Here is an 18,381-nt window from a genome sequence, read left to right as displayed (position 1 = left end):
CGGGCAAATCTCGCCAACCCGCACGCCCAATGTCGCCTAGATCCTGGCCTAGCATTCCAGTGAGGTGCACCGTCTTTTCAACAGAGGTGGCTTGACCCCGGACCCGACAATGTCAGTTGTCTCATTTTCTTCGGTTGTCTCGAAACGATGAGATCTAGCTGCTGCTCTGGTCTATTTCTCATCTAGGCTGATCAGGCTGTCTCCTGCGCTGAACCGCCGATATCTCCATGGCCGCGGCTCAGCATCCCATTGCCTGGACCACAGCCTTCACCTATTTTTGTTTCTTTGTGCTTGTTTTGAGGGGTGGCTTTCGACCCCCCTAACATCAGTCTCGCCGTCCATGGACCTGCTGATTCTAGGCTGGCGTTGCCGTGGTCCTGAGCCTGGGCCTTAGCTGGCGACGGCCGCATGCAGTCTAGGCGGGTGCATGCATGTCGCCCCCATGCCATGTCATGTCGGTCAAGCGAACGCGGGATGCCACGCTTTCAAGCGCCCTGGCTCGCAGCAAGTGCTCACCGTTGCAGGCCCTTGACCGCTCTCGACATGGTACGTCTTCCACGCGTGCTCCAACGGCCAGCACCGTTTATTCTCGCCTCACTTCGTGAGCATGCCTAAGGTAAGGTACGTACTGCAGAACTTTCTCCCGAGGAGACCCCTTTTACTCGCCCGTTTGCGTCTCCCGTTACCTGTCCAGTGTGACGAAAGGTCTCGCTCTCCGAGCTTCGTCGGGAAATCCAAACACCATGGATGCTACTTTTCATGGTCCCCAAGCTCCTAGGTCGCTGCAATTTCAAGAGGCTCAACACCCCCGTCCCCCATGGCCTTCCCCACAAGCCTTCGCAATGTCAGTTCGTGGAGACCTCATTAAAGGCCTGAACCCCTTGAGCCCGAGCCCCGGTCGCGGTACATGTTCCCCGGCGACCCACACCTAGGCATCTTTTTCTTTGCCTCCTCTTCTCCTGGACTTTGCGATGTTAGGTGTGCAGCTCGTAGCTCGTGCAGTGCCTTTGCGTGGGGGCGGGAACCGCATTCGCGGGACGGCATGATGACAGGGGTCATGGGGGTGTGTGGTCTCGTCGTGAAGGATGTGTTCTGTCATTCGGATCTCTGCCCCCCCCCTTTCCCTTTCCTTCCCTATCCCGGACGGAGTGAGACTAGTTCAAGTCTTGCGATGCTTTCTTGTGCCTCGATTCCTTCTGTTTCTGCTTCTCCTCATATTCTTTTTCAGACGTCACATCTCCCAGTGTTTGGCTTTCATGTGCGAAAGCAACATGCCTGAAAAGTACTGCTTCTTCTGGATTACGACGCGGCAGGATTCGCTCACGCTCTGACATGTGTGCTATTCATTGGCTCAGATTATCGCTTTTTCATTGTATCTATCCCAGACAGGCCCTCGAGACTTTCGTCTCACAGCCGGAATCTTTCTCCGCAGCACGAGACAAAGGCCTCTGTCTATCGCCATGCCCACCCAGCGCCCTTTCTCCCCGCCTTCCCACTTCCCATTGTCCCGAATGAGGTCCAAAATTCGTGAATCCGGAACGCCCTGGGTATTGCCCCAACCTCAAAAGGGTCACTGACTACATACTGTACACGAAAACAGAATAAAAGAAAAAAGGAGGCCATTCTCATGATCACTCACTCATGACTGTCAAGGCGAAGTCGAGACAAGTCTCTCTAGTTGTCAGTCTCAGGCTCCACGAGCTCAATGATAGAGGCAATGTACTCGGCCTGCGTAGAGACGTGTTAGTACGAAACAAATGGTATGCAGCAAGAGGGAAAGCGGAATCATACCAGGCCCTTGTTCAGCCCCATGAGCTCGAACAGCCGCGGGCGCACGCAGCGGAAGAGCCGCTCGTTCCAACCGCCCTCGTAGTGCCGCAGCAGCTCGGCCTCGGCCTGCGTCTTGGGAACGTTCCGGGCAATGTTCCTCAGGATGAGGGCCGCACTCAGCGGGATGCCGGCGGCTTGGAGCGGCGCGTTGGGGTTTCGCTCATCGCGCACCATGGCCGTCTCTTCGTAGTCGACCGACTTCGTCACAGCGGGCTTGAGCCAGTCGCGTGTCGGCGCCTGGGCAGCGTCACCGTCAGCTGCCGTCTTGCGCGGGAAGACGATGCTTGCGTGGACGGAGATGTGGTGCGCGATCTGGAAGAGCTTCATGTTGGTGGGCTCGGGAAACTTTCTGCATTCGCCCCACTGGCAGCGGCACTCCAGCTCGACATTATCAAAGGTGCCGGCGGCATTCTTGGCGATACCAAGGTGGTGTGTTAGAATGTGGACGCTCATCTGCTGCGGGCTGGCAAAGTGCTGTCCGCACTTGACGCCCTGCTTGGCGGCGTCCCAGATGCAGCGCTTGAACTCCTTGCCGTCGAGGCCGACGGGGTTCTCGCGGGCTCGCAGGCCCTGGATGATGAACTTTTGCTGCGTCTCGCCGGCGTTGGACACGCGGAGCACCTCGGCGCGCGACTCCTTGTAGACGATGGTGGCATTACGGATAAAATCTGCGGGCGTGATGAGCGTCTGTCCGGACGTCTTGAGAGCCGACACAAATGCTGCTTGGTAGGCCTGCCAGGCCATGATCTGCGTAACGAACGAGTCCTTATCCTCCTCGAAGAAGCACTTGACCCACGCCTGGCAGCGTTCGGGCTCGCTAATGGCCAAAAGCTCCTGCAGAAGGTCTGTCGGCATCGGTGCGGCGTAGTCGTTGGGGGGCGTCTTGAGTTCGGGCACAATGACAACTTCGCGCGTAACCTTCTTCGCGCCGTGCGAGAGAAGGCGGACGAGGTGAATGACCAGGCTTTCGGCACTGACGAAGCGTAGCAAGTCATCGATGTTGGCGGCGACGGCGGTGTACTGGTACAGGAAGTCGAGGCACGCGTCCATCAAGTCGTCGTCGTTGAGCTGCAGCCAGCGCGTAATGCTCTCTAGCGTCTCGGCGGGCACATTGCTGAGCTTGTTGGTGTTGGCCAGCTTCATCGAGATGCGGCCGAGGGCGCGAAGTCCGCCGAGAATCATGCCGCGGTCTGTGGACTTGAGTTGCTCTAGGAGCACCTGGTAGAGGGGATCATCTGAACCGAGAGACATGTAAGGCGTGAGGCACTCTGTGATCTCGAGCGCCATGTGCTTCAGCTCAACGATGCTGTTATGTGTGGGAAGCCCCAAGATGATGCAGATCAGGTCTTTCAGCGGCTGCAGGTCGGACACGAAGTGAGCATTGTCCTGGAGCGTGACCATGTTGCGAATCGTGAGGACGGCCTCGGAGATGCATCGAAGGGCGTCTGAAAATTCGGCAGGCTGGATGAGATCTGAAACGGGTTTGGGGGTGAGTTTGCTGATGCGGTCGAGGATATCGGGAGTCCCGTTCTCTCCATCGAGGACTCCGGGCCCAGCGTTGTTGGGGACCGGAACCCACGAGATCTCCCACTTGATATCATAAAACAGGGTGCCGACATCAAGCGCCTTTTCGACAAGCGCATCTGCTAGGCCTGCGAACTGCTCAAACTTGAACTTATCACCTCTTTCATATGAGATCTTGACAAAGTGATGCACGGCATATTCCTGCTCAGCCAAGATCTTTGATCGCAGACCCATAAGGCATCGGTGGTAAATACCGGCACCGTCCTTGCGCACTAGACACAGTCAGCATCAATCTGGAGCAACCATCACGGCTGGAAGAAAGCACGTACGTCCTGGTGTCCCATGGGGCAGCTCGGGGGGCTGCAGCCGCTGCCGCGCCAGCTGTCGGCGCCTAGCGAACTCTGCAGGATTGTTGCCTGGCGTATCGACGGGTCTGAGCACTAAAGGCTGGAAAGCTTGGAGCGACTTGGGCTGGTACGTATCAACAGCAGAGGCCACATTCTCCGAGTTCGAGGGGTTGAAGGCCCCACTCGGCCCGCGAGGGATGCGCTGCTGGCCTGACATGGGCACGGCAGTGGGATGCGCCGATGGGAAGTGCCCTGGTGTATTGGCTTGGCCCGAGGTCTGGGAGTTGGAGTGATGCTGGGACGTCGTTTGACTGGTCTGTCCAGTCTGTGCTCCCGAGGCGTTACGGGTGCGAGTCGGGCCCGTGTCGGGCTGGAAGATGACTCTCTGCGGGGGGGCTTCTCTCAATCCGCGCGAGGCGCGTAGGCTGGAGCCGACAGGCGTGGTCTCTGGGCCAGAAGGGCGATCGCGCGACGGTGTGCCGTCGTCTCCCGAAGCGGCCGAGTCACCAGCGAAGTCCTGCTTGCGATAGTTTTCTCGCGTTCGGGTCAGAAGCGATCCACCTTTGGCCGTGCCGTCCTCAAGGATGTCTTTCGGGGGGGGTTCTTTTCCGTGGATAGTGCTGATCTCGTATGCGGCCAGGTTTTTCAGGTAGCGGTCCTTGAGTTGATAGGCGGTGGATGCGATGCTGGTCATAGGGATGCCGAGCTTCTCGACCATCTCGCGCCAGGCAAGTTTCCTGTCGCTGACTTCGTCGTAGCCGCCTTCCTCCACAATCAGGTTGAAAAGCTTGTAAAGATCGAGATTTACTGTTGAGCACTTGGGCTCTGGGTCAAGCGTGGTACCTCGTTGCTGATGATAGGCGCGCAGTTTGGTCATAAACTCCTCGTACTCGGGAGTGCGGTCGATCTCGTGAGGGGGATATTTTGTTTCGGGCGCCATGTCGCTACGTCAACAGGCTCGTTCGAGGACACAGACGAACGAATCTATCGAAGGGAAAAAGAATCAGCTGATGACTTCCCGAAAGCGACTGGAGCATTCAACCAGGTGCGGTGTGGGGGGGGGGGGGGACTTGCGTTTTGTCGCGGGCAGGCAAGCACCGGACTATGAGAGAACAGAAAGGGAGCGAGGTGTGCGCAATTGACAAACACCGGTCACTCAGTTATGACTGTCCGTTTGCTGGATCCCTGATGGTGTACTGCAAAGGATTGCAGGACCGTAATGCTGGTGCTCTGCTTGATGGTGGCTGCAGATGGCAGTTGCAATGCGACGGAGCACTGGTTGGTTAGTCGCGGTCGCCGCGCCGTGTCGAAAATTGGTCGCGTTCCATGTCACCAGTAGACGAAGCCGAAGACCGTGCCTCGAGGTACCTGGATACGTGGTACGTGCTGAGGCGTCTGTGCAATAACCGAAGTTTAGCCGTTTCAACCACCAGCTTGGACTACAGGCTCGATTGTGCCTGCCATCGTAGGGATTCGCCTGTCTTGTTACCACATGGACACTGTGTAGTGAGCGGAAACACTCTGTCCCATCTATAGGGGCCTCGTCTGTTCGGAGCATGTCTACATAGATGATCCCATTATAATAATCGAGGTGCAGATGGTGTGTCTTGGTGCCGAGATAGGATCCATACCTGCCGAGTTGGAAGGTCTAGTTCTATGTCGTAGCATTCATTTAGACGACGCCGCCCTAGGTTAGCTGCCTGGGGAAGGAATCACCAGCAACCTATATTCCTGCCCCCCAATGTCTGGACCGTCTTCATCGTCAACGACCAAGCCGTCCAGAGCAATGTAATCCAGTCTACACATCCACCACCAAATCGGAATCCTGCGAGGACTTTCTCATCATACATCCATACAATATGTTTCCTCAATCAGCTGGAGGCGATGCCCAGCTGCACGTGTTTCCCCTCAGCCGTGCTTCTGTCGGCACGGTTCAGTCGATATCGCAAGAGCAACATCGCAGCACACACACCTTCAATGTTTCCTTGATACTGAGACACGAGAAACAACTCGTGGGCTCGGCTGCTCCATCGCATAGTCTCCGGGGTATGGCGCCCAACGTTATCTTACTCATACAGTCAGGTACCCGTCAACTGGTGATTCAACCTGGCCGACCTCGCTTCGCGTCGTGGACTGACGGTTAAAGGAACGACTTTATCTAGGAGAGCTTGTGCAAACAGGTGGCCACCCTATACCATACGAGCTTCGTCAGCGGGAGCTGGAGAAGACATTTCGTCTCCGATATGAGCCATCTCAAGTGTGTAGGCCACGTCGTAGACTGAATACTGATAGCTAAGATAAAATATAGGGACAAGTCCACGAAATCAGAGCCGAGTTTGCTGCAAGAAGCGATTACGCGCAAGCGATGCACGTTTTCCAGTGTCTCGGACTACGAGCTTCCATGACGAGGGACGCCTCGTCACCTGTTCATGTCTTAGGTGAACGTACTTCGCCTATGCCCTCGCCTCTAACACGAGTCTTCTCGCCAGCGCCAACACGGTTTGGAGACAAACGTACCGTGTTTGGGGACATGCGTGCCAATCACTCGTTGTCACCTGTATGCAGACCCCAAATTGCCGATTCGTCCCTTCACCGCCACGACACACACCCCCTAAGCGATCTTTCTACCAGACCCCATTATGCAGGCTCTTTTCAGGCATCAGAATCTGTCTCCAATCTCACAACAGGCCATCAAATCCCGTATGATTTGGAGACAAGTTCACACTTTGACCAAGTCGACCACTGTGAAACCTCCAGATTCCTTCCGACACCGAGTTCGCAGCTCGATTCTCAATCCTCGATAAGCTTGAGAGGTCCGAGCCCTTTTTGGTTCTCTGAAAGGACATCCACATACGAAAAGCAACCGTGCGATCACCTGAATAAAGAAAATAACCTGTCATTGCAGAGCCTTCCGTCTGCAAAGTCGACAGCATGGAAAACGCATCAGCCAAGCTCAGCCAGTGACTTTGGATCAATGCTACCACCCCCTCGTGAACTTCCGTTCAAGCGTACTGCGACCACACCAACAGACAGACCTTCAGGGATCGAGGGTGTTGATAAAAAGAAAAAGACCATGAAAACACCCGCTCTCACGTCAACGCTGGCAACGAAGTCTCCAGACTTTGACGCGAGCCAGCTACAGCAGTCTTCCATGAGAGCCTTCTTCAACGACGAAGTGGAAATATCCAACCTCGAGAAAACAAATTCAAGGGACACACCCTTAACCTCCCGACCGAGACAAGCCGCAACGGGCCTCAAGAAGTCAGTTAAACAGGCGGCACCGCTCAGACGGAGTGACAACCTAACAAGCCCTTCAATTTCAACAAGCCGTAGAGCAAGCTCGAAAAACGCACCTCAGAAGGATTTCAACGAGGAACCTAAAAGCAAGAATAGTCTCCCAAAGAACTCGAGGACGAGACGAAGTATGGTATCAAGCAGGTCATCTCCGAGCGGGGATGGGTCACCTGGCGTAACAACCACATTTGCTGTAAGCAAGAGAAAAGCTCTGTCCGCACAACCGAAACCCAGCAAGCAACAAAAGCTCGTGTCAACGAAACAATCTTCGCCGGACGCAATTCAGAAGGCTACTACAGAACCTAAGGTGATTGTGGTGCGCTACCACGACACCAGCACGCAGGCGAGCTTGGTGCCAGAAATTCGTAACCACGCGCCCACCGCTAGTTACCGATCTAAGTCAAATGTCAATGGTCAACACACATGTGTGTACAAAGATTTAAACTCCAGAGAGGTATCTTTATATGTTGATAAGGCTCAGGCCTGTCCCATCAGCGAGCCGATGTCAGAATCCAGTACTCAGACTCACATCGTTGTCCAAGACGCAGGTAGCTACTGCAATATCCGCCGTGTGCATGACCAGGACCAGCAGACCGTATTGTCAGGTAAAGAACTCAATGCACGTCTTGAAATGCAGTCTTCAGTTCAGAAAGGCACCCAGACAGCAGAATACAGATTGGAAGACATTTGTATCGCTTGTAATGCCCACCCACTAATGGTCCAAGCCGAGGTGCAAACGGTGGTGTCCGGTTCCGAGAAGATAGGAGAAAATGACATGAGGGAACCCCGAGCATCGAACACCCGCGCAAAGACGAAACCTTTGTACACAAATGCACAGGCACAAACACTGCATGAAGCCGCAAGCCAGGATGGCGGTGTCTTTGCTGCAGGGCTGCTACTGATTGACCAGGCCCGACACGTCATGCACGACCATGTAGACGATGATCTTGACCGGCTTGAGAGAGGGGAGAACATTGACACGGAGAAATCGATAACGCAGATGCTGTGGAATGTGGAGAATGTGGCACAGGAAGCTATTGATAGCCATGGCTCGCTGCTGCTTCGTTTGCCCTTCAACCAGATGATGATTGACTACATCAAGACACGCGTAGTCGATTTGCCGGGGTTGGCATACTGATTATGGTGTCTTAGGGCTCATTGAGGAACCATATGGCAAGGAAAAAGGTTAAAGACTGAGATACCATTGATAAACTGCTCATTTTAATCGATGCCCCCACAGCTCGGCGACTCTGAAGTAGGCCGTATCAAGCAAAACTCCATTGCTCCTCACGCTTTCATGAACCTGACCATTGAGTATCCAGTTGACATCAAGGTACTACCTGATCCGTAGAACAATCGGCTTTCCAGGTCCCAATCTTGGTACGCAAATTTCGCTTTTCAAGTTTCCTGCATCGAAATACCAAACAACTCACTTCCTGTCTCTGCGCTTATGCATTGGATACTTCGACCCGGCTAGGAAACCAATCTTCAACAACTCCTCGACATTGCGGATGGCTTGCACACTGGCCATGATAGCGGCATGTGGCAACTTTGGAGCCAGCTTGGAAATGTCAAGCTCTTCACGGATGGGATCGAAGACCTCGTCTTTTGTTGGAGGCAAATCGGCGTTGGCATAGTCGCCGGGCCTGTCGGGCTGATCTCTAAGCCAAGCCGAGATAGGCGAGCTGGCGGCCCCGCGGCTGGTGGTCGTAGTCTTCTGCTCTGGCTGGGCGCTGGCAGAGTCGGATCCGCGTCTGGAAACGAGGAGACGTAATCGTTTGCGAGGCCGGCTGACATTTGTGTCAACAACCTTGGCGGGCTGGGCGGACGAGGATGATGGCAAAGTACAGGTCGAGAGGGCATCCGCCTTGCGCTTGTCGGAGGCGATCCTAGCGACGACGGCCGGGGGAGTGCTGAGACCGAGGATATCCGTGCCGCTTGCGTGCGAAGCGAACCGCGACGGGTCGACGTGGACCTTAGTGCTCGAGGTTTCACGGTCCGAAGGTTCGGCCGAGGCCATGACGTACCCGCGGAAATAATTGAGCTTCGCAGTGTCGGCGGAACTCTGAGAGCGTATATAGGGGAGGGGCGGCCTGATGGACGCGGACTCGTCGCTGGCGATGCTTGTAGTTGACGAGCCCGAATCGCTGCACGGCTCATGACCGTCGTGCCTTTCCATGCTGAACGATGCAATGAGGGATGGCTGCTCTATATCGTACACCGCAGAAAACACGTATTCAATGAAACTCAACTTGAGGAGTCAAAGAAAATCAAAGCCAGAAAGGATGAAAGTCAGAGAAGACTGGGAGTTGTACGTATGAAGACGACGTAGACAACCAGACGTGGGAACGGGACGCTCTGTTCGGTTTTGTTGACGAGGGCAGTGCCTTCGCAGATGGCTTTCGGTCGAAGAGCTGCATAAGGAAACCCTAAGATATGACAGGGCATGTTGGTCACGCCTTCCGCTGCACTGAGGTGACTGTTTCCTCTGAAACGGGGCTGCTCTTGACGGCCACCAAGGTGTCAGAGCTGGTATGGCTGGCAGCGGTTTTCCGAATGGGTACGGTGGAGTGGATCACAGGAGGAGGAAGGTTCAGTCAACGCGAGCAATGTCCTGAATTAAACACACCTTGCAAGGTAACAAGCATAACTCAAACCTGACTGACTATTCGGCCCCATGATGAGTACTGCCTCTCAGCCCTCCGGCACAACAAGGTCGACAACAAGCCCACGCCAGACTCCACAGGTGCTATTAGCACTTGGCCACGCCCCATCAGCCTCCCAAACACCTACAACTCACGCTGAAAAACGAACACGCTGACGGGATGAACCATCTCAAGCCTTGCTTTCTCTCGCAGCGCCCTCCGCCTCCGCCTTCGCTTTGTCTTCGGGCGAGAAGGTCAGGCTGACGCTGTTGACGCAGTGTCGCTCGTCAGTCGGCGTGGGGAACCCTTCCCCCTTGAAGACGTGGCCGAGGTGGCCCCCGCAGTTGGTGCAGACAATCTCAGTGCGCGCCATGCCGAATGCGCGGTCCTCGTGGCGGGTGACGGCGCCGGGGAGGCTGTCGAAGTAGGCAGGCCAGCCGCAGCCCGACTTGAACTTGTGGTTGGCCTTGTAGAGGGGTGCAGAGCAGCCGGCGCATGCGTAGACGCCCTCGGAGGGGTAGTGCTTGTCAAACTCGCCGGAGCCGGGGGCCTCGGTGCCCTTCTCGCGGAGGATGCGGAATTGCTCTGGGATGTGTCAGCATGGAGATGGCATATTCGTCGACTGACTGACTAAGGTAAGGGAGGATGAGAGAGATTATTTACCCTTGTTGAGGACGGCGCGCCACTCGTCGCTGGTCCGCTGATCGGGGTAAGACATCTTCTCGGAAGGAGACGAGGAGCTAAAGAACGAGCTGATGAAAGGGATGGGCATGGAAGCGCGTAGAGGTGTGTTGCGAACGCGGAGTGTGGATGTGAGACGTGAGGAGGCCCGAACGCGGGTGAAGCTGGAAACTGTGAAGATGAGGGTCGAGAAGAGGGGAGAGAATCGCATGAGGGGTGGTCTGGAGCGTTTGTTTTATAGAAAGCCTTTCCAACTGCAATATTTGTCTTGAGGCAGAGCAGATTGTATGTTCATGGAGTGAAAGGGAAGAAAAAGGCCATAGACAATTCGTCGATCGCTCACCATTTGACAGTGTTGACGTCTGTTTCGAGGGGCGAGTGTGACAAATCATAGCGGGTCTGACGGGGAAGCTGCAACTCGTCATCGACAAAGTGATGGAGTCGCAGTGCCAGCTGAGGCGCCAGCCACATGCGCTGCCACACTCAGCGGCCGTGAGACGTCTGCCTGGCGACCAAGGTTGTGATCATTTTTACCTGTTCTGGACGTCGTCGAACTGCGCAAATTTAATAATGACAAATTATCAGATATGCTTTCCTCAATGAGCTTTATATCCATTCCCTGCTCTGAACAGCCTCGGACATGACCCTTCGAGGCCATCACATACACACAGCTCATACCAGCCGCGAGCACCTGGGCGCCACCCCACAGTCCTCCAAGCTCCCTCCAGCACCAGAATATAGGTCCTCCTCGGCCAATTTCGCCACCTCAGGCAGAAACGCCTAGCACTTAGCCAGACAAGTCGTCGTGGGGCAGCATCATTCTTAATTCTGGCCCCTTGTCCCTTGTCCCCCCCCTATCCCGCAACGTCCAGGTCGGAATCGGATCAGTGCCCAGCCAGAGGAAGATCCATTTTCAGGCACATCACACAATCCGCCTCGCGGCCACATCTCCTTCCGCTCTTTCCTTTCCACCCCCTCCTTCACGACAAGGCCACCTCCTGCGCTCTCCTCCATTTGGGCCAGACCAAGCACGAACAGCAAGCGATCCTCTCTACCCCGCTGATAACATCTCAACACCGCCCGCCATGTCTCGACGACCTCCCAACCCGGCTGCTGAGCGTGCCGCGAAGAATACGCAGACGATTAAGAGTCTGCTGAAATTGGATTGCAATAAGATATGCGCTGATTGCAAGAGAAACAAGCGTGAGTACTGCATTGCTTTATGCGACCGACGATTGACTAACTGGTTGCTCTCGCAGATCCTCGATGGGCCAGCTGGAACCTCGGCGTCTTCGTTTGCATTCGATGCTCCGGCATCCACAGAGGCATGGGCACCCACATCAGCCGTGTCAAGTCTGTTGACCTCGATTCCTGGACCGATGAGCAACTGCAGAGCATTCTGAGCTGGGGCAACGCGCGCGCGCAGAAATACTGGGAGGCCAAGCTCGCCCCAGGCCACGTACCCTCCGAAGCCAAGATCGAAAACTTTATCCGCACCAAATACGAACTTAAGCGATGGGTCATGGACGGCGGCATACCAGATCCCGCGACTCTCGATGTTGACGGTGACGACGACGTTCCACTGAGCATTGTCAAGGAGAAGCAGGTCGTTGAGAGGAGGGAGTCGGTTCGCAAGGCGTCTGTCGGGAAGTCGGCAGCTCCGAGGAACATCCCTGCCCCGCAGGCCGACTTGATCGGCGGCGACGATCTGCCTCAGAGGGCCAGCTCTGCCGGACCTGGCACCAGCAACGTACCACCCAAGGCGCAGCCGGCCGCCCCTAAGACGACGAGTACTAAGGATTCGCTGCTCGGGTTGGACTTCTTCGGCGAACCTGCAGCACCTCCCCGCCCCGCCAGCACTACCGGTACTGGTGGCGCCGCGGCTGCCAACTCGCGCCCGGACCTGAAGCAATCGATTCTTTCTCTTTACGCCACAGCACCGCGGCCACAAGCTCAGCAGCAGCAGCAGCAGGGCGGACATGCCCAGCAGGGATCTTTCGGTGGCATGGCCTCGCCGACGTTCCAGCAACAAGGATTCGGACAGCAGCAGCAGCAGCAGCAACAACAGTCTTCGCTAGGAGGCATGAACGACGCTTTTGGTAACCTCGGCTTCTCCAACACTACCAGCTCCAAGCCCGCCGCGGCAGACCCTTTCGCCAGTTTTGGCGCTCCCCAAGCCAGCAAACCCGCAAACCAGGCTTCCTCGAACGCTTTCGGTGGGCTGGGTGGTGGCAGCTTCTTCGATTCCAAGCCCTCCGCGCCGGCAGCCTCCTCCCATCAGCAGCAGTCCTCTAACAGCGGCTTTGGCGGCTTTGGGTGGTCGAGCTCGCCCGCACCGCCTACCGCGAACCCTGCTCAATCCAAGCCCGCTCAACCCACCTCATCTATGGGCGACCTTTTCGACCTCTCTTCCCCCGTGTCGAGCTCGACCCCGCCACCCAAGGCGACCTCTCCTCCTGTCAACAGCAATTCTGTTTTCAACCTCTCCGCCCAGCCCAAGCCCTCTCAGCCGTCTCCGGCGCCAGCAGCCGTCTCGCCAGCCATTGCTTCATCCTCCAACTTTTCCGGCTCCGACGTCTGGGGCTCTAGCGCCTGGGGCGCCCCTGAGCCCGCTGCGCCTGCCAAGGCGCCCGAAGCGCCCAAGGCGTCGACCGGCGACTTTGGCGGCTGGGGTGCGCCCAGCAGCGGCTCAGGTGGCCTCGGAGGGTTCTCGGCCAACACGCCCATTGTTCCCGGTGCGTCAGGCGGCTTCAGCACGGCACCCAAGGTGTCGGCTGACGAGGAGTTTGGCGGATGGGCGAGCAGCACGGGCCCGGCAACGGGAAGCGGCAACGGTACGGCGAAGCCGGCGACTGGTGGATTCGGCGGGGGCAGTGATGATTTGTTCTCCAATGTGTGGCAGTAGCTTTGTGGTCTTCCGGCTTTTCAAAAAAGAAGACTCACCAGGCTCAAGGAGGGAGTTGCAGGCTTGATGTGGGCAGGGGAAGACAGTGGTGTGAAGCAGTCCATTGCCCAGGTGAAGTGCAGCCGGCCATGTGCGAATTACGGGTTGGCGAGCGTTTGTCTAGACAAAGCATACAACGAGGAACCTGCAAAAATGACGAAATTCAAACCAAACCCGCTTTGCTACTCCTGGTGCTAGAGGTATTTGTTTTTTTGGAACACGAAAAAAGTGAAGACCCAAACCCCTTAAGTTGCAATCCTAGACTCCGTGCCATGCATGTGTGGGCTCAATCCCACCATTCTCCTTCCGACTATGTGTCGCCCCCTCGTTCTACACGCAGCGACTAAGCCGCAATGCCCCGACCTCGTCATCTTAACATCTTGAACATGCCATCTCGTCCTCCGCTATTCATCTCAAGCCGGCCTCTCGAGTCGCACGTGTCCACAGCACTCACGTATGGGCTCAGAAGAACAGCTTGGATACGTAATATAGGAAGATGAAGACACCAATTATGATGCCCGACAGCTTCAAGATGGCAACCTTGTTCCCGGAGGCGGCCATGCGGCCCATGCGCGAGGCGGATCCCTTGAGGGAGGTGGACATGGAGGAGAACGTGTCGGACTGTGTGTTTCTTGTGTCAGCTGGTCTGAGAGTGTCTAGAGAAGAAGGGGCGGCAGGCAGAATGTGGCAGCGGAGGATTTGCTGTATCCGAGTGTCGCGAGACAAAACCGCGGGGGGGGGAGGGATAGAAGACGCACGGTATTGTCGATGACATCCTGGGCGCGGGCGTTGTCGTAGATGTCAACGGTCACGCCGCGCAGGGCGGAGATCTTGGAAGAGAGCTCGTCGAGGCGTGCGTTGTTCTGACGCTCGCGTTCGTAGGCTTCGGACATGGTGGACGGAGGAGGGGGGGACAGGCGAGGGAAGTGATGCTGATGGCGATGTTTCACGTGGGCCGTGGGCCGTGGTCGGGATGCGACGTCGATCGGCGGTGATGGCTAGTCAGCGGTGGAGAGGATCGAACCGTACGGATGACAGTCGAGGCAGCAGCAGCAGGTGAGCGTGTTTCGTCAGCTGTGTCGTTGATGGGTGGCGCGGTAGGATGTTCGTTCGGTTGGTCTTGTCGTCGGAGGCGGGAGTGAGGTTGCGTGTAGCAGGACTTCGGCTCTTTCGCATATGGAGAACAAGGGGGGGGGGCGAGAGAGTGACGAACCCCAGCCGGAGCAGAAGGTCACAGGGGGGATGGCCTGGGCAGGGGTGGGGGGGGGCCGAGACACGGCGGTCTGGCACTCTCTTGGGTGCCATCTGAGTGACGAGAAGCGAGCACACCAATCGCTACCGACCACCTAAGGTACCTTACTACCTTACCAAAAGTACCTAGGTAAGGTACCTAAGGTAGGTGGAGAGGGCGCATCGTGCGCGGGGAGCGTGGCTCAGCCGTGACACCGGGGCGATGCACCGCCACAACACTCCTTCTTTTCCCCTCAGCGGACTTTTGGGTGCAGCGGTACAGCGGTGTCGGGTGCTCTTTCCCCGCAGAATGATGGGCGGCCTGCTGCCCATAGCTTCCGCCTCTGGAGTCCGTGGGTGCCAGTCTGACGTGACGTTGGGATTATTCCGTAGGTACCTCTGTAAGTACCTAGGTAGATACCTGGCGACCGCGAGCCTCGTCAAATTTCGAGTTCGGGAGAAGCCCGACCTGCCTGCGACGCGCGTGCCGGCCCTCCGGCTTCCTCCTCGATCGAGCTTTACTTTATGTCTCAGCATCTTGCCACGCCTTTGATCAAACCCATCTGGGTTGAGCTGCGCAGCCAAGACTTAGTGCCGCAAACGAGAGGGAACCCAACTGCCCCGACCCCCACTACGTAATCCGACCCGCCATCACTCACTCGCGCCTGCGCCTGCGCCCACCCGATCCTCCTACAACTAACTGGCTATACCTACGACCTAAACTCCACGACACTTCTTCCATCCTCGCTCACCCCGCCCCCCTGTCAGCCTTCTTCCTACCTCCTCCTCCCTCCCCTCCAGCTTCGTCTGCCCTCCTCGACTTAGGATACCTCGTCAAGCCCGGTCACGACTAACCATGGGTCTCAACAACCCCCTCCCGTCGTCCATGGCGTGTATGTTGCATCTCCCGCCCCATAGTCCCCCAAGCCCCAAATTCCCCGGCCATTCCGTAGCTTACCGGCGAAACTCTGTCGACAAGCCGCATACCAGCTCAACTGACTGATCCTTCGGTAGCGGAGTGTAGAAAATGCGGGAAAATCCTGACCTCCTTCATCGACCCGCGGCAAGCCTTTGGTCCCGACAAGATCATCCCACCGTCCGTCCTCGCAAACGCCAAGGTATACACGTCTCTTCGTCGAATTCTCGACTGCTGCCGACCCTCGTCACATCCCGACCGAATTCATCACTACATTTCATGACGACTCGTGCTGACTCTTCCATCTGCAGGGCCTTGCCATCCTCACTGTTCTCAAAGCCGGCTTCCTCGGCTCCGGTCGCTTCGGCAGCGGCCTCGTCGTTGCTCGCCTACCCGATGGCAGCTGGAGCGCACCCAGCGCCATTGCCACGGTCGGCGGCGGCTTTGGCGGCCAGATCGGCTTTGAGCTGACCGACTTTGTCTTCATCCTCAACGACGCCAATGCCGTCAAGACCTTTGCTCAGGCCGGCTCCCTGACCCTTGGCGGCAACGTTTCCCTCGCAGCCGGTCCCGTCGGACGCAATGCCGAGGCTGCCGGTGCTGCCTCGCTGCGCAGCGTCGCCGGCATCTTCTCCTACTCCAAGACAAAGGGTCTCTTTGCCGGTGTCTCTCTCGAGGGCTCTGGTATCATCGAGCGCCGCGACGCCAACGAGAAGCTCTACGGCACCCGCTACACTGCCCAGCAGATCTTGTCTGGTGGCGTTGCGCCGCCGCCCCAGTCCCAGGCTCTCATGACCATTCTCAACGGCCGCGCCTTTTCCGGCCTCGGTCGCAGCGGCTCCGTCGCCGGCAACGACCCCATGTACAATGACTCGCCGGTCTACGACAACAACCACGACGACGTTGTCTGGAACGGCCGTCGCGGTGATGCCATGGGCGAGGGCATCTCGCGCCGCGAAAGCCAATATGGCGACAGCCAGCGCGACGACGGCTTTGGCGGGCCCAAGCGCAGCAGCACTTGGCAGGACGATGTCTATGATCGTCCCTCGGGCGGAGGCGGTGGCAGCTTCGGAGGCGTATCGCGGTCCAACACATTCGCATCCCGTCGCGACGAGGATGACGGCGTCTTTAGCAACAGCAGAACAAACAGCGGCTTCGGCGAGTCCAGGACCGGCCCCGGCCGGCCGACGGCGGCGAAACCCAATTTTGCGCCCAAGCCGGCGCAGCTGCGACAGAACGAGGCCTTGGCCGTCTTCACCTTTGACGCGGACCAGCCGGGCGACCTCGGCTTCAAGAAGGGCGAGGTCATTACTGTGACGAAGAAGACTGACAGCGCAAATGATTGGTGGTACGTTTTTGTCGGTAGCTGACCTGATCGTGGTGTGAACATGCTGACACAAAAGCAGGACTGGTCAGATCGGCGGCAGGACCGGCATCTTTCCCAGCAACTACGTCAAGATGAAGGAGTAGAGCCATGAAGCCAAGAAAGAAATTGTACAGACTGACACAAAGGGCGTGGAAAATTGGACGGCTGCTACAACATACATGTTTGAGTGACATACGAAGGCAAATCCACGAAATCTAGCAAAGGAGGGGAGACATCAGAGGGCGACTCGAGAGGGAGGTGGAGCGGATGGACGGCCTTTTTGCCCTTTTCTTTCTACTTGTTTCTTCATTTCTTCCGCTCATGATGCTCACAGGGGACCAATGATACCCTCTTTACTTCCTTTCCTTGGATTCGCGGTCCTGTCGCTGCTTGATTTACAGGTTTGGAATTCCCTGTTCGCTGGCGCGGTATGGCGTTGCTGGTGGGGTCTTGTTGGTGCTGTTGTGTTGGACATATCACAAATCCGCTTTAGATTATGGTCATTTTGATTTCTGTCGGGAACGGGAATCGCTTTCATGCTGTGTGCTCCAGCATCCCACAGACACGGCATGGTAGCTCTTGATCAACAGTGAATATCCCGCTCTGTATTCCGCCTGGACTTTGCGACACGTAGTGAATCTACCGAGTGCTCCTCCCCTGTGATGCTTCATTCTCACGCATATCTAATAACCGTCGCATCCAATCTTATATCCGTCCCTTGCCAACACCTCTCCCAACATAGTCATATTTTATGAAGATTAAGAGAGAAAGAAGCACTCAATGAAACAACGGCAGGCGCGGCTTTAATCAAGCTCCGTCGGCGCCCAGATGACTTTGCCGGCCTCCTCGTCTTCGTGGAACCAACCCTGCTTCTCCCGGCTCCAGGTCCAGAACTTGTGCGCCGGGTCGTTGACAAAGTCAACATGGCTAGGGATCTGCTCCTCCGGCACAGCCGGGATATAGACTGCCGGCTTGCGTCGCTGCTGTGGGGCCGTATCCGGCGTCATGGCACGATGAAACGGAACCACATGGCCCGGCCGTGCGGCAGACTCGGCACACGCGCGGCGACACCGACCAGGAGCGGAGCCCTGCTGAGGACGGTGCGATTGCTCACTCGTGGCCTGTGTGGATGCCGAGCTTGCAAACTCGGTCCCAGACAAGTTTGTAGTCTGGTTCGTGGCACCTGATGTCGGTGCATGGCTTGGGTTGCGGATTTGCCGTAGTCTGCTGCTTCGACGTGGGTGGGTGGTGGGGCCCGGTTGTTCTTCTTCGGCTGGTGCGCGGGCTTGCTGGGCCATAGTCGCTGTCTTTTGGCCACGTTGACTCGAGTGGGCTTGGGTCCAGCAAATGCGTTTGTTATTGCGGCTGCTGAAGGGACAGAATGCTCAGGAAATGGCAGTATGATCTCGCCAGCCTGTAGACTCCCAGAAAACCAGGTAGAACGTGCGACTGTTTTTGGGGGGCATATTATGAAGCCCCGAGCCAGGATACGACTTCACCTCAGACTCAATATCCTGCCTCTATATACGTTGCGACGATTTGATCACTATGCTCAAATGTGCCGAAATGGCAGTCGAGCAAAGGAAATGGCAGGGCTTTCGATT

The 18,381-nt window shown here is 56.7% G+C and overlaps 7 protein-coding genes across 7 annotated transcripts; 2 read left to right on the top strand and 5 right to left on the bottom strand.

The window, feature by feature from the left end:
• Positions 1-1,674: 1,674 nt before the first annotated feature.
• On the bottom strand, positions 1,675-4,641 carry RSC9 (Chromatin structure-remodeling complex protein rsc9; the record flags this gene model as incomplete). Its single annotated transcript, XM_028637696.1, has 4 exons — positions 1,675-1,728; positions 1,792-2,293; positions 2,357-3,626; positions 3,684-4,641. The coding sequence occupies 4 exons, from the start codon at positions 4,639-4,641 to the stop codon at positions 1,675-1,677; spliced, it is 2,784 nt and encodes a 927-aa protein (XP_028499252.1).
• Positions 4,642-8,424: 3,783 nt separating this feature from the next.
• On the bottom strand, positions 8,425-9,174 carry D7B24_003506 (uncharacterized protein; the record flags this gene model as incomplete). Its single annotated transcript, XM_028637695.1, has 1 exon — positions 8,425-9,174. The coding sequence occupies one exon, from the start codon at positions 9,172-9,174 to the stop codon at positions 8,425-8,427; it is 750 nt and encodes a 249-aa protein (XP_028499251.1).
• Positions 9,175-9,830: 656 nt separating this feature from the next.
• Positions 9,831-10,532, bottom strand: MSRB2 (Peptide methionine sulfoxide reductase B2, chloroplastic; the record flags this gene model as incomplete). The annotated part of the gene is made up of 2 exons (XM_028637694.1): positions 9,831-10,225; positions 10,304-10,532. The coding sequence occupies 2 exons, from the start codon at positions 10,530-10,532 to the stop codon at positions 9,831-9,833; spliced, it is 624 nt and encodes a 207-aa protein (XP_028499250.1).
• Positions 10,533-11,406: 874 nt separating this feature from the next.
• D7B24_003504 (uncharacterized protein) lies at positions 11,407-13,226 on the top strand (the record flags this gene model as incomplete). Its single annotated transcript, XM_028637693.1, has 2 exons — positions 11,407-11,524; positions 11,581-13,226. 2 exons carry the CDS (start codon positions 11,407-11,409, stop codon positions 13,224-13,226), a joined length of 1,764 nt encoding a protein of 587 aa, XP_028499249.1.
• Positions 13,227-13,727: 501 nt separating this feature from the next.
• D7B24_003503 (uncharacterized protein) lies at positions 13,728-14,158 on the bottom strand (the record flags this gene model as incomplete). Its single annotated transcript, XM_028637692.1, has 2 exons — positions 13,728-13,886; positions 14,024-14,158. The coding sequence occupies 2 exons, from the start codon at positions 14,156-14,158 to the stop codon at positions 13,728-13,730; spliced, it is 294 nt and encodes a 97-aa protein (XP_028499248.1).
• A 1,193-nt stretch (positions 14,159-15,351) lies between these two features.
• Positions 15,352-16,881, top strand: D7B24_003502 (uncharacterized protein; the record flags this gene model as incomplete). The annotated part of the gene is made up of 4 exons (XM_028637691.1): positions 15,352-15,388; positions 15,510-15,613; positions 15,723-16,759; positions 16,818-16,881. The coding sequence occupies 4 exons, from the start codon at positions 15,352-15,354 to the stop codon at positions 16,879-16,881; spliced, it is 1,242 nt and encodes a 413-aa protein (XP_028499247.1).
• Positions 16,882-17,580: 699 nt separating this feature from the next.
• Positions 17,581-18,075, bottom strand: D7B24_003501 (uncharacterized protein; the record flags this gene model as incomplete). The annotated part of the gene is made up of 1 exon (XM_028637690.1): positions 17,581-18,075. The coding sequence occupies one exon, from the start codon at positions 18,073-18,075 to the stop codon at positions 17,581-17,583; it is 495 nt and encodes a 164-aa protein (XP_028499246.1).
• Between the last annotated feature and the right edge of the window lie 306 nt (positions 18,076-18,381).

Source organism: Verticillium nonalfalfae (assembly GCF_003724135.2).
Source record: "Verticillium nonalfalfae strain VnAa140/NRRL 66861 chromosome Unknown scaffold_2, whole genome shotgun sequence".
Taxonomy (NCBI): Eukaryota; Fungi; Ascomycota; class Sordariomycetes; order Glomerellales; family Plectosphaerellaceae; genus Verticillium; species Verticillium nonalfalfae.
This window is presented reverse-complemented; position numbering and strand designations above follow the sequence as displayed.